This window comes from Gopherus flavomarginatus, chromosome 6, assembly GCF_025201925.1.
Source record: "Gopherus flavomarginatus isolate rGopFla2 chromosome 6, rGopFla2.mat.asm, whole genome shotgun sequence".
Classification (NCBI taxonomy): Eukaryota; Metazoa; Chordata; order Testudines; family Testudinidae; genus Gopherus; species Gopherus flavomarginatus.
The window spans coordinates 33,249,213-33,267,772 of record NC_066622.1 but is presented as its reverse complement, the minus strand read 5'-3'; the positions used below and the strand labels follow the sequence as shown (position 1 = coordinate 33,267,772).

At 55.1% G+C, this 18,560-nt stretch overlaps 1 protein-coding gene across 23 annotated transcripts in view; it reads left to right on the top strand.

Annotated features, from left to right (window-relative positions):
- NRXN2 (neurexin 2) overlaps nt 1–18,560 on the top strand; it is a 340,672-nt gene that overhangs the window by 91,945 nt on the left and 230,167 nt on the right. For 16 of the 23 annotated variants that reach the window (XM_050958842.1, XM_050958847.1, XM_050958844.1 and 13 more), the window contains one exon: nt 8,752–8,820. The exons of 6 other annotated variants lie outside the window; for them this stretch is intronic. In XM_050958842.1, the coding sequence (XP_050814799.1) occupies nt 8,752–8,820 (69 nt within the window). The remainder of the gene's footprint in view (nt 1–8,751; nt 8,821–18,560) is intronic. One more of the 23 variants, XM_050958848.1, reaches the window with a different exon arrangement.

The window sequence follows — 18,560 nt, the reverse complement described above, 5'->3', positions numbered from 1 at the left end:
TGCCCTGAGACAAACTTAATCTCCTTTTCCCCCACTGGATAACAATGCAACATATAAGGGAAACTGAGGCACACATAGGGGGTCATAAAATATTACACAAAATTCTCACTTTGTCACAACCCCCACTTGCCACATCCCACTCCTGGATAGCCCATTATCCCCCATCCAGAGACACGCCCACAGCCATCTCCCTCCCCAGATAAGTACTTTCCACCATCATAAGAATGGCCATGCTGGGTTAGACCAATGGTCCATCTAGCCCAGTATCCTTTCTTCTGACAGTGTCTGGTGCTCGATGTTACCGGGAATGAACAGAACAGGGCAATTACAGAGTGATCCATACCCTGTCATCCAGTCCCAGCTTCAGGCAGTTGGAGGCTTGGGGACACCCCAAGCATGGAGTTGCATCCCTGCCCATCCTGGCTAATAGCCATTGATGGACCTCTCCTCCATGAACTTATGGAATTCTTTTTTGAATCCTGTTCAAGTTTTGGCCTTTGCAACACCCCCTGGCACTGACAGACGGTGTGTTGTGTGAAGCAGTACTGCCTTGTGTTTGTTTTAAATCTGCTGCCCCCAGATTCCTGTGCTAGGTAGGGGCAGGGTTATGAAAGGGACAATCTCTTTAATCTCTCCTCATACAGAAGCTGTTCCATCCCCCTAATCATTTTGTTGCCCTTCTCTCTACTTCTCAGTTCTAATTTCTCTTTTTTGAGATGGGGTGACCAGAAGTGCGCACAGTGTTCAAGGTGAGGGTGTACCAATCCAGAGAGAACCCCACAGCCATCTCCCTCACCCCTGGGATAATGCCTTGCCCCTATTCAGAGACAGCCCCCATAACCATCTGCCCCTGATAATCCCCATCTAGTGATATCCCTATTGCTATCTCTCCCATCAGATAGCCCCCTACTCCCCATCCAGAGACACCCCCCACGGGATAGTCCCCTACCTCCCATCCAGAACCAGAGACAACTCCCATGACCATCTTCTGCCTGATAATCCCCATCCAAAGATAGCCCCTTACCTCCCATCCAGACACACACTCCACAACCATCTCTGCCCCGGACATCCCCCATCCAGAGACACCCTCCCAGTGTCATCTCTCCCCCTCTCCCGCATAGCTTTTAACTCCATCTAGAGCACCTTCCTATGGCTATCTCACCCCCCTGAAAACCTCCCCACCCCCACCCAGAGACACCCCCTATGACCATCTCCCTTCCCCCCCTCCAGATAATCCCATCATCCAGAGACATTCCCCCCATTGCTATTTCCCCATCCCCCAGATAGCTCTCTATCCCTGCATCCACAGAACCCCCACACACTGCTATCTTCCCTCATAAAGAGACACCCCCCCCGGCCACCTCCCCCCATAACACCTTCCACTGCTGCCAGAGAAAACCCCCAAACTCCTGATGTGCCCCCTTGTGCTCACGCCTAGGTCTGTGGGACCTGGGCTCCAGTGCCCTGAATGTCTCTGTCACCTGCTCCAGGGACCCTGTCTGGGAAGTGGGAGTGGTGTGAGGCCACCAGGCATTGCTGCGGGTATCAGGCTGGGTGTTATTGGGGTTGGGTAGGGGCACACATCAGGTGTTAGAAGAGGAAAGCAGTGGAGTGCTGTCGACAGAGAGATGGTGGAACCTCTGGGTGTTACTGGCAGTCACAAGGACCCAAATTAAGGGTTACATGGGAGCGTGTCCCGTGCCAGGGCTTGATTGGGGGAAAGTTAGCAGTAGGGGGCTGAGCAGGATCCAAGCAATGGGCCCCTCCCCCAACTCCCCCATGATGAAGCATCCTGAGAACCACCAAGGACATGAGAGCATGTGTATGTGTCCCAGTGGCACCAGCCCCTGCAGTGACACACAAAGACGGTGTGTCCTGGCTGCACGAATTCTCACTTTGGTGTGTCACCTGGCGGGTGGGACGTAAGCTCCCAGTCAGACACGAAAGTGTGTGTGTGTCCTGGCACTACAAACCCTAGCGCACAGACAGGAAGGTGTGTGTGCAAGTGTAAGTGGTACAGACCCTTGCCCTGATAAACGTCTGCAGGTGTGCCCTGGCTGTATGGACTTGAGAGTGTACGTGTGTGACCTGATGGTACAGACTGGTGCAGTGAGACATGAGGATGTGCACGTGTGTCCCAGCAAAAGATACCCTCAAGCTCATACACAAGGCTCTGTGTGTGTCGGTGGTACGGGCCCTCACTCTGATACACAAGTTCACGTGTCTGTGATCTGACGATATGTACCCTTGTTGTTAGATATGATGGGGGGGGGGCTGTGTGTCCCAGTGGTCCTGACCTGCACACACACACACAAAGGCCTGTGTGTCATGGAGCTGAGACCCAAGGGCATGCCTCTCTGTCCCAGCAGTACAGTCATAAGAGCAGGTGTGCGTGTATCGCAGTGGCATGCACCCTCATGCTCCTACATGAGGGCCTGCGTGTGTCAACAGTATGGACCCTCCCATTCAGATGGGGGCTTGCTGGTGTGTCCTGGTGGCACAGACTCTGACTCTAACACACAGGGGAGGAGGTGCATTCTGGCTATACAGACCCTGAGTCAGACATGAGGGCGTGTGTGTCCTGATCCTGACAGTACAGACACTCAAATTCAGAAGTGATGGCGTCCCTGTGTGTCTCAGCAGTACGGGGGGAGGAGGATGGGCGTAGAATGGATTAGAGCAGTGGTTCTCAAACTTTTATACTGGTGACCCCTTTCACACAGCAAGCCTCTGAGTGCGACCCCCCCGTTATAAATTACAAACACTTTTAAAATTTATTTAACACCATTATAAATGCTGGGGGCAGGGGCAGCTCTAGCTTTTTTGCCACCCCAAGCACGGCAGGCAGGCTGCCTTCAGCAGTGCGCCTGCGGGAGGTCCCTGGTCCCACGGATTTGGCGGCTTGCCTGTGGGAGGTCCGCCTGTCCCACGGCTTCCATGTACCTGCCGCCGAATTGCTGCTGAATCTGTGGGACTGGCAGACCTCCCACAGGCAAGCCGCCGAAGGCAGCCTGCCTGTCGCCCTCCCAGCAACCGGCAGACTTCCCCCCACGGCTTGCCACCCCAGGCACACGCTTGGAGCGCTGGTGCTTGGAGCCACCACTGGCTGGAGGCAAAGCAGGGTGTAGGGTGGAGGCTGACAGCTCGTGACTCCCCATGTAATAACCTCGCGACCCCTTGAGGGAGTTTGACCCCATTTGAGAACCCCTGGGTTAGAGACTGCAGGGGGAGCCTGGATCCAGGACTCCTGGGTTTTATCCTGGCTCTAGGAACCTACCTATGGATAAAACAACAGTCTTTTTTGAAGCCTAGTAACCAGCCTGGGCAGGGAGAGGGATTGGCTGGTGGATGGGCTAGACCCAGCCACAGCTCATTACTCACACAACATGGTTGGGGCCTTTTGGGACCTGACTCTAGGAGTTCTGCAGCTCAGAGTGGGGATGGGCTCTTCTGGGGCAGGTGCTTCCTGTGCAGAGGTTGTGGGGTCAACAGAGAGGTACCCCACCCCCCGCTGTCTGGGGCACTGTGGCAGGACAGCACATTCCTCTTGGGTTGCCCCATCACAGGGAAAGTGGGGGGAGGGGCCCATTGCTTGTATCCTGCTCAGCCCCCTACTACTAACCCTCCCCCAATCATACATGTGGTGTGTGACATCTCCCCATCACACCCAGTGTGAGCTCATGTTGCCCCCAGTAGTGCCCGGGGTTCCCCCATCCCTCTTTCAACAGGGCCACACCATCTCCCTGTTCTAATACCTGATGTGTGCCCCTACCTGAGACCCTGATAACACCCAGCCTGACACCCCCAGCAATGCCCGGTGGCTCCACACCCTCCCCCGCATGCTTCCTAGACAGGGTCCCTGGAGCAGGGGGATGAGGACATTCCAGGCCCTGGGTCCCAGGTCCACAGGCCCTCATGCGTCAACACACCTGGGGTGGGGGGACTCTATTGTGGACACGGTTATCCAGGGAGAGGGAGCTGGCTGGGGGATGTGTCTGGCTGGGAGGAAATGGGTGTAGGGATGTCTGGCTGTAGGGGCAGGGAGGTACCCCAGGGAGGGGGAGAGGTGACCACAGAGTATGTGTGTCTGGCCGGGGGGAATGGAGTAATCCCAGGGGAATGGTGTGTGGGGAATGTCTGTGGCTGGGGCATGGTGTAATCCCCTAGGGAATGGGATATCTGGCCAGGGGGTTGGTGTGTGTGTGGGAGGTGTCTCTGGCTGGGGCATGGTTTAATCCTCGAGGGAATGGGATCTCTGGCCAGGGGGTTGGTGTGTGTGTGGGAGGTGTCTCTGGCTGGGGCATGGTGTAATCCCCTAGGGAATGGGATATCTGGCCAGGGCATTGGTGTGTGTGTGGGAGGTGTCTCTGGCTGGGGCATGGTTTAATCCTCGGGGGAATGGGATCTCTGGCCAGGGGGTTGGTGTGTGTGTGTGTGTGTGTGTGGTGTCTCTGGCTGGGGCATGATCTAATCCTCAAGGGAATGGGATCTCTGGTCAGGGGGATGGTGTAGGGGAGGGACTCTGGCTGAGAGAAGGTGTATTAGGTAGCAGGTTTAAAACAAACACAAGGCCCAGTACTACTACACACAATGCACAGTCAGGCTGTGGAACTCGGTGCCAGGGGATGTTGTAAAGGCCAAAACTATAACAGGGTTCAAAAAAGGGTTTGATACACTCGTGGAGGATAGGTCCATCAGTGGCTATTAGCCAAGATGGTCTGGGGTGCAGCCTCATGCTCAAGTTGTCCCTAAGCCTCTGATGGCTAGAACCTGGAGCTGGACGGCACGGGATGGATCACTTGATGATTTCCCTGTTCTCTTCATTCCCTCTGAAACACCTGGCATTAGCCACTCTCGGCAGACAGGACACCGGGCTACATGGACCTTTGGTCTGAGGGTTGACCCAGTATGGCATTCTTATGGATGATGTGGGGGGCTGTGTCTGGCCAGGGAGATGAAATAATCCCGGCGGGATGCTGTAGGGAGGTCTCTGGTGAAGGGATGGTGTAATCCCAGGCAGATGTTGTAGGGGGGGTTTCTCGCTATGGTGGGGATGGTGTAATCCCAGGTGGATGTTGTAGGGGGTTTTCTGGGTGGAGGGGGATGGTGTAATCCCAGGTGGATGCTGTATGGGGGATTCTAGTGGGGCAGAGGAGGATGGTATAATCCCAGGGGATGCTGTAGGAGGGATTCTGGTAGAGCAGGGGAGGATGGTGTAATCCCAGGGGGATGCTGTAGGGGGATGTCTGGGTCGGGGGGATGGTATAATTCCAGGCGGATGTTGGAGGAGGGGTATCTCGCTGTGGTGGGGAGGAGGATGGTGTAATCCTAGGGCGATGCTGTAGGGGGGTCTCTGGCCAGGGGGATGGTGTAATCCCAGGCGGATGTTGTAGGGAGGTTTCTGGTGGAGGAGGATGGTGTAATCTCCGAGGGATGGTGTAGGGGGAGTCTCTGGCTGGGGGATGGAGCAATCCCAGGCGGAGGGTGGGTGTCTGGCTGAGGGATGATGTAGGGAGAGTTTTGGGGTGGGAGATAGTTAGCCTGTATCCTGGAGATTTGAGGTATGTAGGAGTCTTTGGGGTGGCTGGGTCCATGGTGTGAATAGTTTTGGGGAAGGAGCATTCCCCCAGCATTTCCTGATGTGTGTTCCGTGCTGGGGGGCTGTGTTCCACAAGGCTGCAACTCACCCAAGCGAGGAGACATCTCCCTGCTCCACTTTCCCCCTCTACTCTCCCTCACTACCCTCAGGATGCGGGGGGGGGGCAATCAGAGCACCACCTTGTTTCTTTTTGTATCTGTCTCTTGTCTTCCCTCTTCCTGGGTCTCTAACTCCCTTTCTCCCTGCCCCCTACACCTGCTTCCCCACTCTGGGGGATGGGATGGGCCCCGGCTAGGGCCGGCTCCAGGCACCAGCCCAGCAAGCAGGTGCTTGGGGTGGCCATGGGGAAGGGGCGGCACGTCCGGCTCTTTGACGGCAATTTGGCAGCGGGTCCCTCACTCCCTCTCGGAGTGAAAGTCTTGCCGCCGAATTGCCACCGAAGACTGAAGCGGCAGCGGTAGAGCCCCGCAGATCGCAATGGCGGCTTTTTCTTTTTTTTTTGCTGCTTGGGGTGGCAAAACCCCTGGAGCTGGCCCTGGCCCTGGCCCCAGCGCAGACCCCACCGTCTCCTAGTCAAGCCTAAGGCCAGATCCCCTTTCACACTGGTTCTGAACTGGGATAACCCAACGCGGTTACCCCTGAATTACACTGGGGAATCTGTCATATCGACTTGGCGGGTAGAGCAGGGGGCTGGGTGTCAGGACTCCTGGGTTCCATCCCCAGATCAGAGAGGGGTCTAGGGTCCAGTCAGTGGGCTGGAGCAGAGAGCTGGGAGGCAGGATTCCTGGGTTCTTCAGTTGTTGCGCTTGGTTGCTCTGGGCCAGTCCCTTCCGCTCTCTACCTCCCTCAGTGGAGTGAGTTGGGCAGGTTTCAGCAGATGAACGGGGGTGAGGGGAATCTCCTTGCTCCCCATGAGGGAGCTGCTGGGGATCCCATCAGGGTGAGGAGCCCCCCAGGTCACATTCAAGGGCAGGCAGCGCATTATCCCCATTCTTCAGGATTGCGGGGACAGTCCGACCACTCGGAGCTACTGAGGTCAGCTCCACCCCCGCCCCCTCGATTTCCTCCCCCTATTGCTCTCCCCTTGCTGCGCGCACCTCTGCCATTTGCTCCATCCTGCCCCAGGGCACCCGCCTGCCCACACATCCATAGGCATCTCTGACTTTGGCCTCCCTCTTTTTTCTGATTCGTTCATTCTTTCATTCCTTTGTTTTCTTAGATTCACTCTCACATTCCTTTTTTGTTCTTTGATGCACTCATTCGTTTATTCCTTTCTTCCTCCTTTCCACTGTATCCATTCAGTTTTTGGCTTAGTTCTTTTTTCCTTATTTCTTCATTCATTCTGCCTTTCTTTCCAATCCTTGATTCATTCGTTCATTCTCTCTGGTCTTTCTCATTCTTTCAATCTTTCTTTTTTTCCGACTCTTCCTTTCCTCCATCTCTTTCCTTCCTGCTCGAGCCCTCTATCTCCCTTGTCTTGTTGAACCCCGCCATGTGCCCTCTGTCTCCTTCATCTCCCTGCACCCCGCTCATGCCGTCTGTCTCCTTCATCTCCCTGCACCCCCCTCGTGCCCTCTGTCTCCTTCATCTCCCTGCACCCCCCTCGTGCCCTCTGTCTCCTTCATCTCCCTGCACCCCCCTCGTGCCCTCTGTCTCCTTCATCTCCCTGCACCCCCCTCGTGCCCTCTGTCTCCTTCATCTCCTGGAAACTTCCCCCTACTTGTGCCCTCTGTCTCCTTCATCTCCCTGAACACCTCTTCGAGCCCTCTTGTCTCCCTCATCTCCCAGAAACTACCCCCACGCTTGCACCCTCTGTCTCCCTCATCTCCCTGAACCCCCCCCACTCGCACCCTCTGTCTCCCTCATCTCCGTGACCCCTCCACTTGCACAGTCACACTGACCTTCCCCTGCTAGTTCTGTCTCACAATGACTCCCTGCTGGCTGTCACTCTCTCTCACACTGACCACTCCCCGCAGGCTCCCTCTCTACCATACTGAACTCCTCGCTTGTGCTCTAGCTTATTGATCCCCCCACTCTGCCTTGTGCTGGCTCAGCACTTTTGTCTCAGGCTGCTGCTGCTCCCAGTGCCAGATGCCCACATCCCAGCCTGAAGGGGCAGACACACCTGGGGAATTGGCCAACATGACCCATGAGGGGGATAGGAAGCAGCGGAGATGCCTGTCCAACTCCGTCAGCCTTCGTCTAGTGCTGAGATGCAGCTGCCTCCGGGGGCTGTTTATACACGGGTCTCTCACCCAGTGTTGAGATGCAGCCACCTCTGGGGCGGGACATGGGGGCTGTTTATAGAGGGATCTCCCACCAGGCATGGAGGTGCAGGAGCATGTGTCCCAACCTCCCCTGAAGGATCAACACTCCCTCTTTGCTGTCTCTGAGCAGGGCTGATGGGGTGATGGTTTGGGGATTACACAATATCCCAAAGTGACCTGAAGTGTCATTGGGTGTCGCAGGGTGCCCCAAAGCTTGGGTGAGGAGTGGGGGTGAGGGGTCAGTGCCCCCTGGTTCCCGGACCTTGAGACTTGCTGTGTCCTGCCCCCAGGGTCGCAGGGAGAGGCGAGGGTGGGACAGAGGTGCAGTCTAATATTTCCCTCCCTCCATTTGTTTGTCAAGTGCAGAGGGGCAACCTGAGAGGGCCTTGCCCTGCAGTCCCTAGCCCCAGTCCCAACTTTAACCCTTCAGTAACCTCTTCCCTGCCCCTGCACTCAGGAAAGACCCATCATGGGGCAGACTGGCCCTTTTAGGGAGTGGGGCTTGGCTGATGGGCTGGAGGGGGCAGCAGGTGGTTTAGCTAACAGTGAAAGCAGGGGCTGGTAGAGCTGGGTAAGGGCTAGGCTTACTGTGGGTGCTGTTCTGTGGGGTCAAAGTGGGGCTGAAATCCAGAGGCTCTTGGGAGTGGGAGTAGGTACCTTTGCTGGTTTACCAGACTCTACAATAATAAACCAATGTCCAGTGTGTAGGAGAGACCCTACAATAACAAACCTAGTGACATTTCCCCGGCCCTGTGGCTGTGTGTGGGTATTCTGTGGTGGCTGGGGAGGGTGTCTCAGCAGCTGCGGTGTGATAATGGGGGTATTGGCAGCTGGTAGGAGGGTCATTAGTGCCTACTCCCTAATCCTGTGGTTCTGCTTTTCCAGTAGGGTCCATTCTGTACTCGGAAGGGGGGGAAGGGAGAGGAGCCAGTGAGGTGCAGCACACATCGAAAGGTCAGTGCAACCCACCGCCCCCAGACAGCTCCCCACGGGTCCCCCTCAATCCCTCATGATTCTGTCCTGAGGCTGAGATGCAACTGTCTCTTGGGTGGTGTCTAGGCCCTGTTTATACAGAGACCCCTCTCCTAATGCAGCCACCTCTGGGGTGGGGCGCAGGGGCAGTTTATACAAGGATCCCTCTGCCGGCACTGAGATGCAGCTGCCTCTGGGATGGAGCATGAGCGCTGTTTATACAAGGATTCCTCACCTGGTGCTGTGATTCAGGTGCCTCTTGAATGAGGCATGTGGGCTAGTTTAAAAGCAGCATTACAGGCTAGTTTAGCGTAGGAACTGAATGGGGGAAACTTTGTATCTGACAGAAAGCGTAGGAGGGAATTTTAGGGAGGCAGATTTCTCTGGGCTGGGATTTAGCCAGGAAGCTAGGGGTTTGCAGCAAGACTCATGGGAAAAGTGCTAGAGGATATTTAATGACCCAGAACAGTCAGGTTCTTAGTTTATATTTCATGTGAAAGAGAGACCCTTTCAGCAGCACAGTGCCCCCTAGTGCCATGCTGGGGTCAGCACTGACTGCAAGGGGAGAGTGCCCCTATTCAGCTACCTTCCCCACTCCCAGCCCTAGTGCACCTCCTAGCACTGCCTCCAAGAGCAGAATGCTCCCTAACAATTCTCCCCTTGATGTGAGGATGATAAATACCTGGTGTGCCCAACCCCAGAGGCAGCTGCATCTCAGCTCTGGGTGAGATATCCCTGTTTGTATGTCTCCTAGCGAAACAATTTATACCTTGATTGTTTAAGAGAAGGTAGGATTATTTAGTAGTTAGATTAGTGGTGACTGGGAGCCAGGATTCCTGGTTTTTATCCCTGGCTCTGGGAGGGGAGTGGGGTGGGAATTGGGTTGAGTGTCAGGGCTCCTGGGTTGTTTCTCCAGCGCTTTCACTGACTTGCTGTGCTCTTCCCCCCTCCATGCCCTTGTGCTGTTATCCGCCATATCCGGGCCCGGTGACTCTGCTCTAGGCACCCAATGGAGTAGAGGCAGTCGTTCATTCAGGGATCCCTCACCCAGTGCTAAGATGCAGCTGGCTCTGGAGTGGGCCATGGGGGCTTTTTATACAGGGATTTGTTGCCCAGCACTGAGATGCGGCTGGCTCTGGGTTGTGGTATGGGGGCTGTTTATACACTACAGGGATCCTCCAACCAGCTAACTCACCCCAACCCCCTGGTGGCTACATGCCAGAGCTGAGCATACTCTGAGTATTCTCTCCTTCCCGCTTCTTGCTTCCCCCTGCTCCGTTGCAGGGACATCGTCTTAGTCTCGCTCTAGGGAGCACGAAGCACATGCTGATCTGGTTCTGTTCCATCTCCTTGGCCTTGGTGCCCGCAGTCATGTCTTTCTGGGCTGAGCATTGAAAGCTGTGTGATGAGCCCGGTACTGAGAGAGATACCCAGGAGTCTTGACTCCCAGCCCCCCTGCTCTCACCACTAGACCCCACTCCCCTCAGAGAGCTTGTAATAGAAGCCAGGACTCTTGGCTCTCAACCCCTACCCCCCATCCTTTAAGCCCCACTCCATTGGTTGGCAGGCTCTTTGTCCTCCAACTATTTGGACTGGTTTTCGGGGGGGTGTCTCTTTGGTGTAGTGTCTGGGAGAGGGTGTAATTCAGGGTCATGGTGACCTGGAGCCAGAAACTGAGTCCTTCATTGTGGGGAGTAGTTTGGAGTGTGTGTGTGAGAGAGAGAGACACACAGCATGCACATGTGTCACTGTGACTGTGTGACAGTGAGTGTGACTGTCACCACGTGAGTGTGATAGTGTGTTTGTATCTCAAGTTTGATAATGTGTGTATAAGCATGTGTGTGACTGTGCATGTGGGAGACTGTTTTCTTGTGTGTGAGAGCATCATGTAATTGTCTCCAATGTGAGAACATGTTTGTGTCTCTCTGCCCGTGGATGTGATTGTCAGTGTATGCTTTTATCTCTAGTGTGACTGTGTGATTGTGGATGTTTGTGGGTGTGACAGTCTGTGACTAGGACTGTCTTGATATGTGTCTGTGGGATTGTCTCTCTGTGGGAGATTGTGCACATGGCTGATTGTGAGGTTTTGTGTGTGCATCGTTGTGTGATTGTGTGTGCTGTGTGATTGTGCATGTGAGAATGTCTATATGATAGTGATTGTGTGTTTGTGGATTGCAGTTGTGTAGCTCTAGGTGGTTGTGATTCTGATTATGTGGCTGTGCGATTGTGGTTGCTCAGCGGTACCCCGTGCCAGTCCCTGCATTGCAATCAGCCTCCCCCAGCCTGTTTGGAGAGAGCCAATTCCCAGCCTCAATATTTAATTAGGACGTGAGCAATTAATACGTCCCGCCCGGGTGAGGGGAGGGGGGCTCCCGGGGATCGTTAACATTAATGATGCATTCAATACAAACGAGAGGCCATTAATATACAAAAGGCTTTGATTGATTTTAATCAGGAGGTTCTGGAAGGAAAATATTGTGGGCAGGCAGGGCTGACAGATGACACTGCCCTGCATGCAGCTGCCTCTGGGGTGGGGCAGGGAGCTGTTTATATAGGGAACTATTGCCCTGTCCATAGATGCAGCTGCTTCTGGAGTGGATCATAGCAGCTCTGTATACAGAAATTGCTTACCCAGTGCTGAAATTCAGCCACTAATGCGAGAGGGTGCTGCACAGACCCCGACCCAGATCGGGACCCCCATCGCGCCGGGTGCTGCTCAGACATACAGTGGGAGCCAGTCCCAATCTGCTCAGACTGTGGATGTTTTATTCTCCCCCATTTCCAGATGAGGCCAGGAGAGGGGCAGTGCCGTGTGGTTTCTTGGGCATTTGCAGTCAGCCCCCCAGTTCCCAGTATGGGGTGCACCTTGTGGTCATTCGGTCCACGTAACACCCAGGTAGCGGGGAGCCAGTGATGATGGAAGTGGCAGCTCCTTGGTGTGTTAGGGAGGAGGTCTGTCTCCCCACCTCTTTCCATTTGTCCTGTTGTGTGTCATTCCCCGAGCTGTGAGCCGTGCCCAGCTCCCCTCTGCTGCTGGCTCTCCCCTCGGGGGCACAGGTTCTGGGTACTCAAGAGCATCCTCCTGTCTGTGTAGATTTGGTGAGCGGCTGGAATCAAACAGCATGGGGGAAAAGCAGAGGGGAGGCATCCTGTGGCAAAGTTATTGATAAGGTGTCTGGCTGCGCAAAATGTGTGGATCTCTGGGTAGGCTCAGAGGGTGTGTGTCTATGCACAGGGACATGCATGGGGTGTGTCCAGAGAGACTGTGTGTGTGTGTGTGTATCTATCTATGCACAGGTACCTGTGTGGGGTGTAACGTCTGTATGCACTGTGGTATCTGTTGATGGGTTCAGCCCTGCAGGGCTCCAGCATCACCGTGTGACCATGACTCCTTGGGCATCTCAGGCTGTGGGAGGGATTTGCTATTTCTTGGCCATGGCAACAGCTGAGGGTTGGGGGGTGTTAGTGTCACAGACCTAGGCAGCTTTTGCCCTGGCCTCCATGTTCAGGAAACGAGCATGCACGTACTCTCAAGCGAGAAGCATTACCCGAAAGTTACCGTTGGGGCTAGGCAAATTTTGTGGTCAGCCATTTCCAGGAAACCCCCCCCCCCCCCCCGAGGGTGGTAACGAGACATCTGTAAATCTCCTAATTAGGAGAAACCTGGCCAAAAAACTGAACACGTCATTACCCTTATAAATTGCCCACCGTGCAAAAGGTGGGCAGGGAGAAAACGCAGAAACCTGTACACGTAACCGAGCCTGATCAACTCGAAGTCTCCCTCGGCTCCGTGTTCTCAGAAGCCTACCCGTCTGCCGGTGGTAATGAAACGTTTGTGGTTTGTGTGTGTAAGTATGCCTAGCTGCTAATTCTGCCAATTCTGCTAACTGAGCCTGTAATCGTGTTGTAAGCCGGAGACGAAAGCCGATCCCAGCCACCCCAAGGCTCCTGCTAGGGGAAACCCGCTAACCAGGAAACCTTGAACGCAAGGGGGATTGGCCGGAGTCTCACGGCAATCTTTAACTGTCTTATTGCATTTTTTTTACTTAGACGAGTAATTGCATTTATGCTTAATAATAGCACCAATAGCACCTTTACTAACCCTTGGAAGGACCTGAATAACTACTGGGACTTAGAGCGGTACCAGGGTCAGCTTCTGTTTGTAATTGCAGTATTTTTATTATTTGTTCTAGTATTATATTGTAGGCCCAAGTTGTAACTAGTATTAAGTTGTTCCTCATCCTCACTTGTGACCCATTCAATAAACCCTCAATTTTAACCCCATGACTCATTGTTTGCGTTATCCCCATTGCTACCTTCAGGGCACTTGTCACCCCTCCCGGGGACATCCAGTGATCGAGCCTCCGCCCTATCCCAACGCTCATTACCCGGTAGATAACGGGCACCTTGTGACCATATCGGTGGAGCGAGGGGCGAGAGTAATCAGTGATCAACAGGGGGCATGCAGGGCCCTCTTAACCACACAGCACAGTCACCCAAAGGCCCACAGGAAACTGCTGCTACAGTAATAAGCAACAGCAAGTCCTGTGGCATGCGTCTGACGAAGTGAGTATTCACCCACGAAAGCTCATGCTCCGATACATCTGTTAGTCTTTAAGATGCCACAGGACTCATTGTTGCTTTTTACAGATCCAGACTAATACAGCTACCCCTCTGATGCTGCTACAGTGGTGCATGCAAGTGATTGGGTTGTGCCCATGCACCTGGAGACTGTCAAGAGCCAACAGCCGCAGCCATGCAGCCATAGGTGCTGGAACTAGGGGGTTCCTGCCACACCCCTGGCTTGAAGTGGTTTCCATCACATACAGAGTTTACAGTTTGGTTCAATGGCTCTCAGCACTCCCACTATACAGATTGTTCCAGCCCCCCTGCCTGCAATGGGCTCCTGGAGCTGCCCCAGCACGTTCAGGGCACAGCTGTAGCAGCACATGCAATTCGGACATGCAGCTGCACAACTGGTAGTTGCAACAGCACAGCTGCAGCCAGCCAGTCATGCAATGGCAACTGTTCACTGTGCTCACCCCACTTTGTCCTGGTGCAGCTGCAGCAACACACACACACACACTGCTGCAGAGGCAATCACAGATGCAGGCTAGTAGACACAACTGTTCCCCCACCACTATCAGGGCACATGCATGTATTCACACACGCAATGGAATGTGCCCAAATGCAGTGTCTCACTCTTACACAATTGAGCACATGAAAATGCACAGTCGCTCACACATACACAGCTCAGCATGTACAATGCAGGTAATGTGCACCTACATGAGGCACACAGCAGATGGCACAGCACACACAAGAGCTGGCCGGTCCCCAGGGGAGGGCTGTTGTGTGTGTGTGTAAGATATCTCCTGCAGACACTCACCTCATGCTTTATCTGAATTGCCACACACTTGAAAACTCCCTCCCATCTGTCTCCTCCGTGCTGGGGATGGGGTGATATGGCTGGGGGAGCTGGAGTGCTGGCAGGGAGATACACCGCTCTGGGATTGCTAGCTACTGTGATTGAAATTCTGCAATGCCAAGGAGGTGTGTAAAGGATGAGCATGGAACACATAACTCCACAGTATCACACACAACTCATCACAAACAGCCTCACACCCTCCACACACACTCCTCCATCCTACACAAATACACTCACCACATTGTATGCACATATGTCCCCCCAACAACTCAATCCGCGTGCACGCTCAGCGCATCTTGTAAAAATACACACTCACTCGTGCTTCCGACTGTGCGTACAAACCACATGCCCCGGTGGAACATACAAACCGCACAGCCTAAAGCACAGAAAATGGTTGCGTGCAGAAAATGAGCCTGCAGCCTCCGAACCACGCCTGCGCCCCACACCCTGTCTAGCCTAGGGATGTCCATATATGCACAACTTCACCATCAACCAAAACAGCCCTGTGAAAGAGGCTCGCTGTTGTGTGTGCAAATAAAACAATGGCACGAGAATACATGAAACCATAGCGCGCACACAGCTGCAGTGCCACTGTATGCAGCTGTTTACCAGTGGGGAGCAGGGCAGGAGCGCTGGCTGTGCAGGGAGCTCCCGGCTGCTCTAGCCCTGGCTTCTCGCAGGGGGCGCTGTAGGGAGTAGGGCAGGAGCGCTGGCTGTGGGACAAAGACCATCTTGCTTGTGGAAGTGGGGTTATTTCCATCCTGTGCTGTTAATTTTGGGGAGATTAATGGGGGGTTATGGGCACGTGAGGCAGGAATCTCTGTGGCACAGGGGGAGGGGGACACATGGTGCTTAGAGGCACCACCCCCCGGTATTCTTGCTCGTGGTGGTGGTCGCTAAGCGACGTTGAGGAGACGATAATATCCCTGGATCAGGCCGCGGGCTGGTTGCCATGCCGACTGGACTCCAGTGATGCTGGCGTGCTGGGTCCCTGGGCAGATGGGAGGGGACGGAGATTAATTGTCCTAGTGTCTCGTGTCGAGGAGCTAATGTCTTAAGCTGTCTGTGTGCAAGGGGGGGCAAGGATGGATGTGCCACAATGTGACTGGGAGTGGGAATCCTGGCGCTAGTGCCCTGGGGCGCAGATCCTGCCAGGATGGGAATCCTGCTGCTAGCACCCCCAGGCACGGCTCCTGCCGGGATGGGAATCCTGCTGCTAGCACCCCAGGGCGTGGATCCCGTGAGGGTGTGAATCCTGCTGCTAGCGCCCCCAGGCATGGATCCTGCTGGGGTGTGAATCCTGCTGCTAGCACCCCTAGGCACGGATCCCACCAGGGTGTGAATGCTGCTGCTAGCACCCCGGGTGCGGATCCCACCGGGGTGTGAATCCTGCTGCTAGCACCCTGGGTTCGGATCCCACTGGGATGTGAATCCTGCTGCTAGCACCCCCAGGCACAGATCCTGCCGGGATGGGAATCCTGCCACTAATGCCCCCAGGCGCGGATCCCGCCGGGATGGGAATCCTGCTGTTAGTGCCCCGGGATGTGGGGTTTTGTGTCTCTAACCAGCTCGTGGGTCCAGTGTGGAGGGGGTTGGGGTGTGTCTCATCTTTCCAGCTGGCTCTGGCAGTGCCGTGTGTGTGTGTGTGTCTACTACAAAGTTGCACTGAAGGCAAAGGTTGGCAAACTCTAATTTAGTGCTTAGGGTTGTGGGGGCTTAACTCTGGCCCATGTGATCTGACTCCCTTCCAGTATGGGAGGGAGATGCGTCCCTGCCCCCAGCTGAGAACATCTAATTTTTAGGTCAGTGTGGCTGGAGGGGCAGATTTTGGAAGGGGGAGGTGCCACAAGGGTGTAGCCCAGCTGCAGGCAGCAGTCTGGGGAGACTGATCACAGCCGCCATGACCCCTGCACTCTGCCTGCAGGGGAGTTGATGCCAATGTGGTGTTAGCTGGGTACCATGTGGCTCCTGGCAGTGAGCGATTGCTGTGGGACCTGAAGTAGGGAGTGGGAAATGCTGGGTGGCAATGAAGTGTGCTGCCCGCTAGGCGGGGAGCAGGGTAGGGACAGCATTCACGCCCATACACCCTCCCCGTTGGACAGCCAGTGAGTGCTGCATGCTAAAGACCCGTCCAACTGCAGTTTCAGAGGGGACATCAGTGGGGGTGAGAGTGCCAACTCTGTGTGTGTGTGTGTGTGTGTGTGTGTGTGTGTGTGTGTGTGAGAGAGAGAGAGAGAGAGAGAGAGAATGCTGGCACCAATGAAAGGGCAGGTGTGCGTGAAGCATATTTGAGTGTGCATGCACACGAGGGAGAAAGTTGTGCACAAGTGCATTAGTGTGCACACAAATGAAAGTGAGCACATGAGCTTCTGTGTGTGCATACAAGGGAGTTTGGGCATGCATGTGTGCAGAGTGTTTGGATGAATGTGAATGTGCACGAGTGTGCATAGAAGCAGGTATGTGACACTGCAAATGAAAAGGCCTGTTCATATGAGCGTGTGAAATCCAGCCCTGGCCCAAGTGCCGTCAGTGGGTGACTCTGGATTGACCCCAGGGAGCAGAGATCAGAATTCAGCCCTGACCCCAGCGTGGGCAGGGAGTGACTCTGGATTGACCCCGGGGAGTGGAGATCAGAATCCGGCCCTGGGCCCAGTGCGGGCAGGGGGTGACATTGACTTTTCTTTCTGTTGTTAAGGGGCTCTTGTTTTCTCTTTGGGTTTTCGATCTTGACCAGGGCCGCCCAGAGTGGGGGGAGAAGTGGGGCAATTTGCCCCGGGCCCCGCAGGGCCCACACGAGAGTTTTTTGGGGCCCCTGGAGCGGGGTCCTTCACTTGCTCCTGGGGCCCCGGAAAACTCTTGTGGGGCCTGGACCCCCGGAGCTTCTTCTGCTCCCGGACTTCGTGGGCAAGGGGTCCTTCCGCTCTGGGGCGGAAGGACCTCATGCTGCCAAATTACTTCCAAAGTGGGACCCGCCACCGAAGTGCAGCCAGGTCTTCAGCGGTAATTCGGCGGCGGGGGGTCCTTCTGTTCCAGGACCCGCCGCCGAAGTGCCCCAAAGACCCGCGCCCCCTCCAAATTACCGCTGAAGACCCAGCTGCACTTTAGCGGCGGGTCCCACTTTGACGGTAATTCAGCGGTGGGGGGCCCCCGCCACGGGTCTTTGGGGCACTTCGGCGGATGATCCTGGAGCGGAAGGACCCTCCGCCGCCAAATTACCGCCGAAGTGGGGGCCCCCCGCCACTGAAGACCCCAGGCCCCCGGAAGCCTCTTGGCAGCCCTGCTCTCGACAGTAATCCACCCTCTCCCCTAACGAGCAGTGGTAACTTTATCACTGGGAGCGTGGCTCCTAGCGGTAAAGCGCTGTCTATACTGGTGCTTTTCAGCACTAAAACTTTTGTCGCTCAGGGGTTGTTTTTTCACACCCCTGAACGACTAACGTTTTAGCGCTGAAAGTGGCAGTGTAGACATGGCTGTAAAGGCGCAGGTGTGGCTAGAAGACTGTCATGGCAAGGAGTGGGAGGAGAGCAGCGAGAGCTTTAGGGGAATCTTCTAAAGCAACTAGACACTCAGATTGAGCCCTGATGGGTGAAGGGGGATGGGCGGTGCCAGCCGGCAGGGCCCTGAGACATTATGTAGGGCCCAGATGGCTGGCATGCCCATGGGCATGATGCATTGTGTCTGCTGCTCCAGATGGACCTGAGTATATTTGTAGCAGCCCTGAGCATTGCTGGGATGGGGGGCATTCTAGAGGGCCACCCCCTCACCCCTCCTCCTCTCAACAGCTGTGTCAGGCTCCATCACTCTGTTATTGGGATGACCTGCCAGTCCCAGAATGGGAATGGGTCGCACTCTTTTGTCCCCCTCTGAGATGAATGCAGCAGCAATTTATCCTATTGCAGAGACCCTGCAGTTTGAAGTGGGAGCAGTGCAGGATTGCAGGCCCCTGCACCCCACCTGAGAGGTGGCTGCATGTCAGTGTCAGGCAAGGGATCCCTGTATAAACTGCCCCTTCATCTCACCCCAGAGATGGAGGCATCTCCCAGTGGGGGGGCGCTGTCGGGAGCAGGGCAGGAGCACCTGCTGTGGGGGGAGCTCGTCTGCTCCAGCCTTGGCCTTTCCCAGCGAGGGGTGCTATGTGGAACAGAACTGGAGTCTCAGCCTAGGGTGTTTGTTTGACCCAGGGGCTGGGTTCACACCCTGTTTCTGTTCCTAGTTGCTGGAGCCCCACTGGGGTGGAACTTGCAGGCACAGAGCCAGGAGATGGATGGGGGAGGGGGCAGGGTGGTATCTTCCCCTC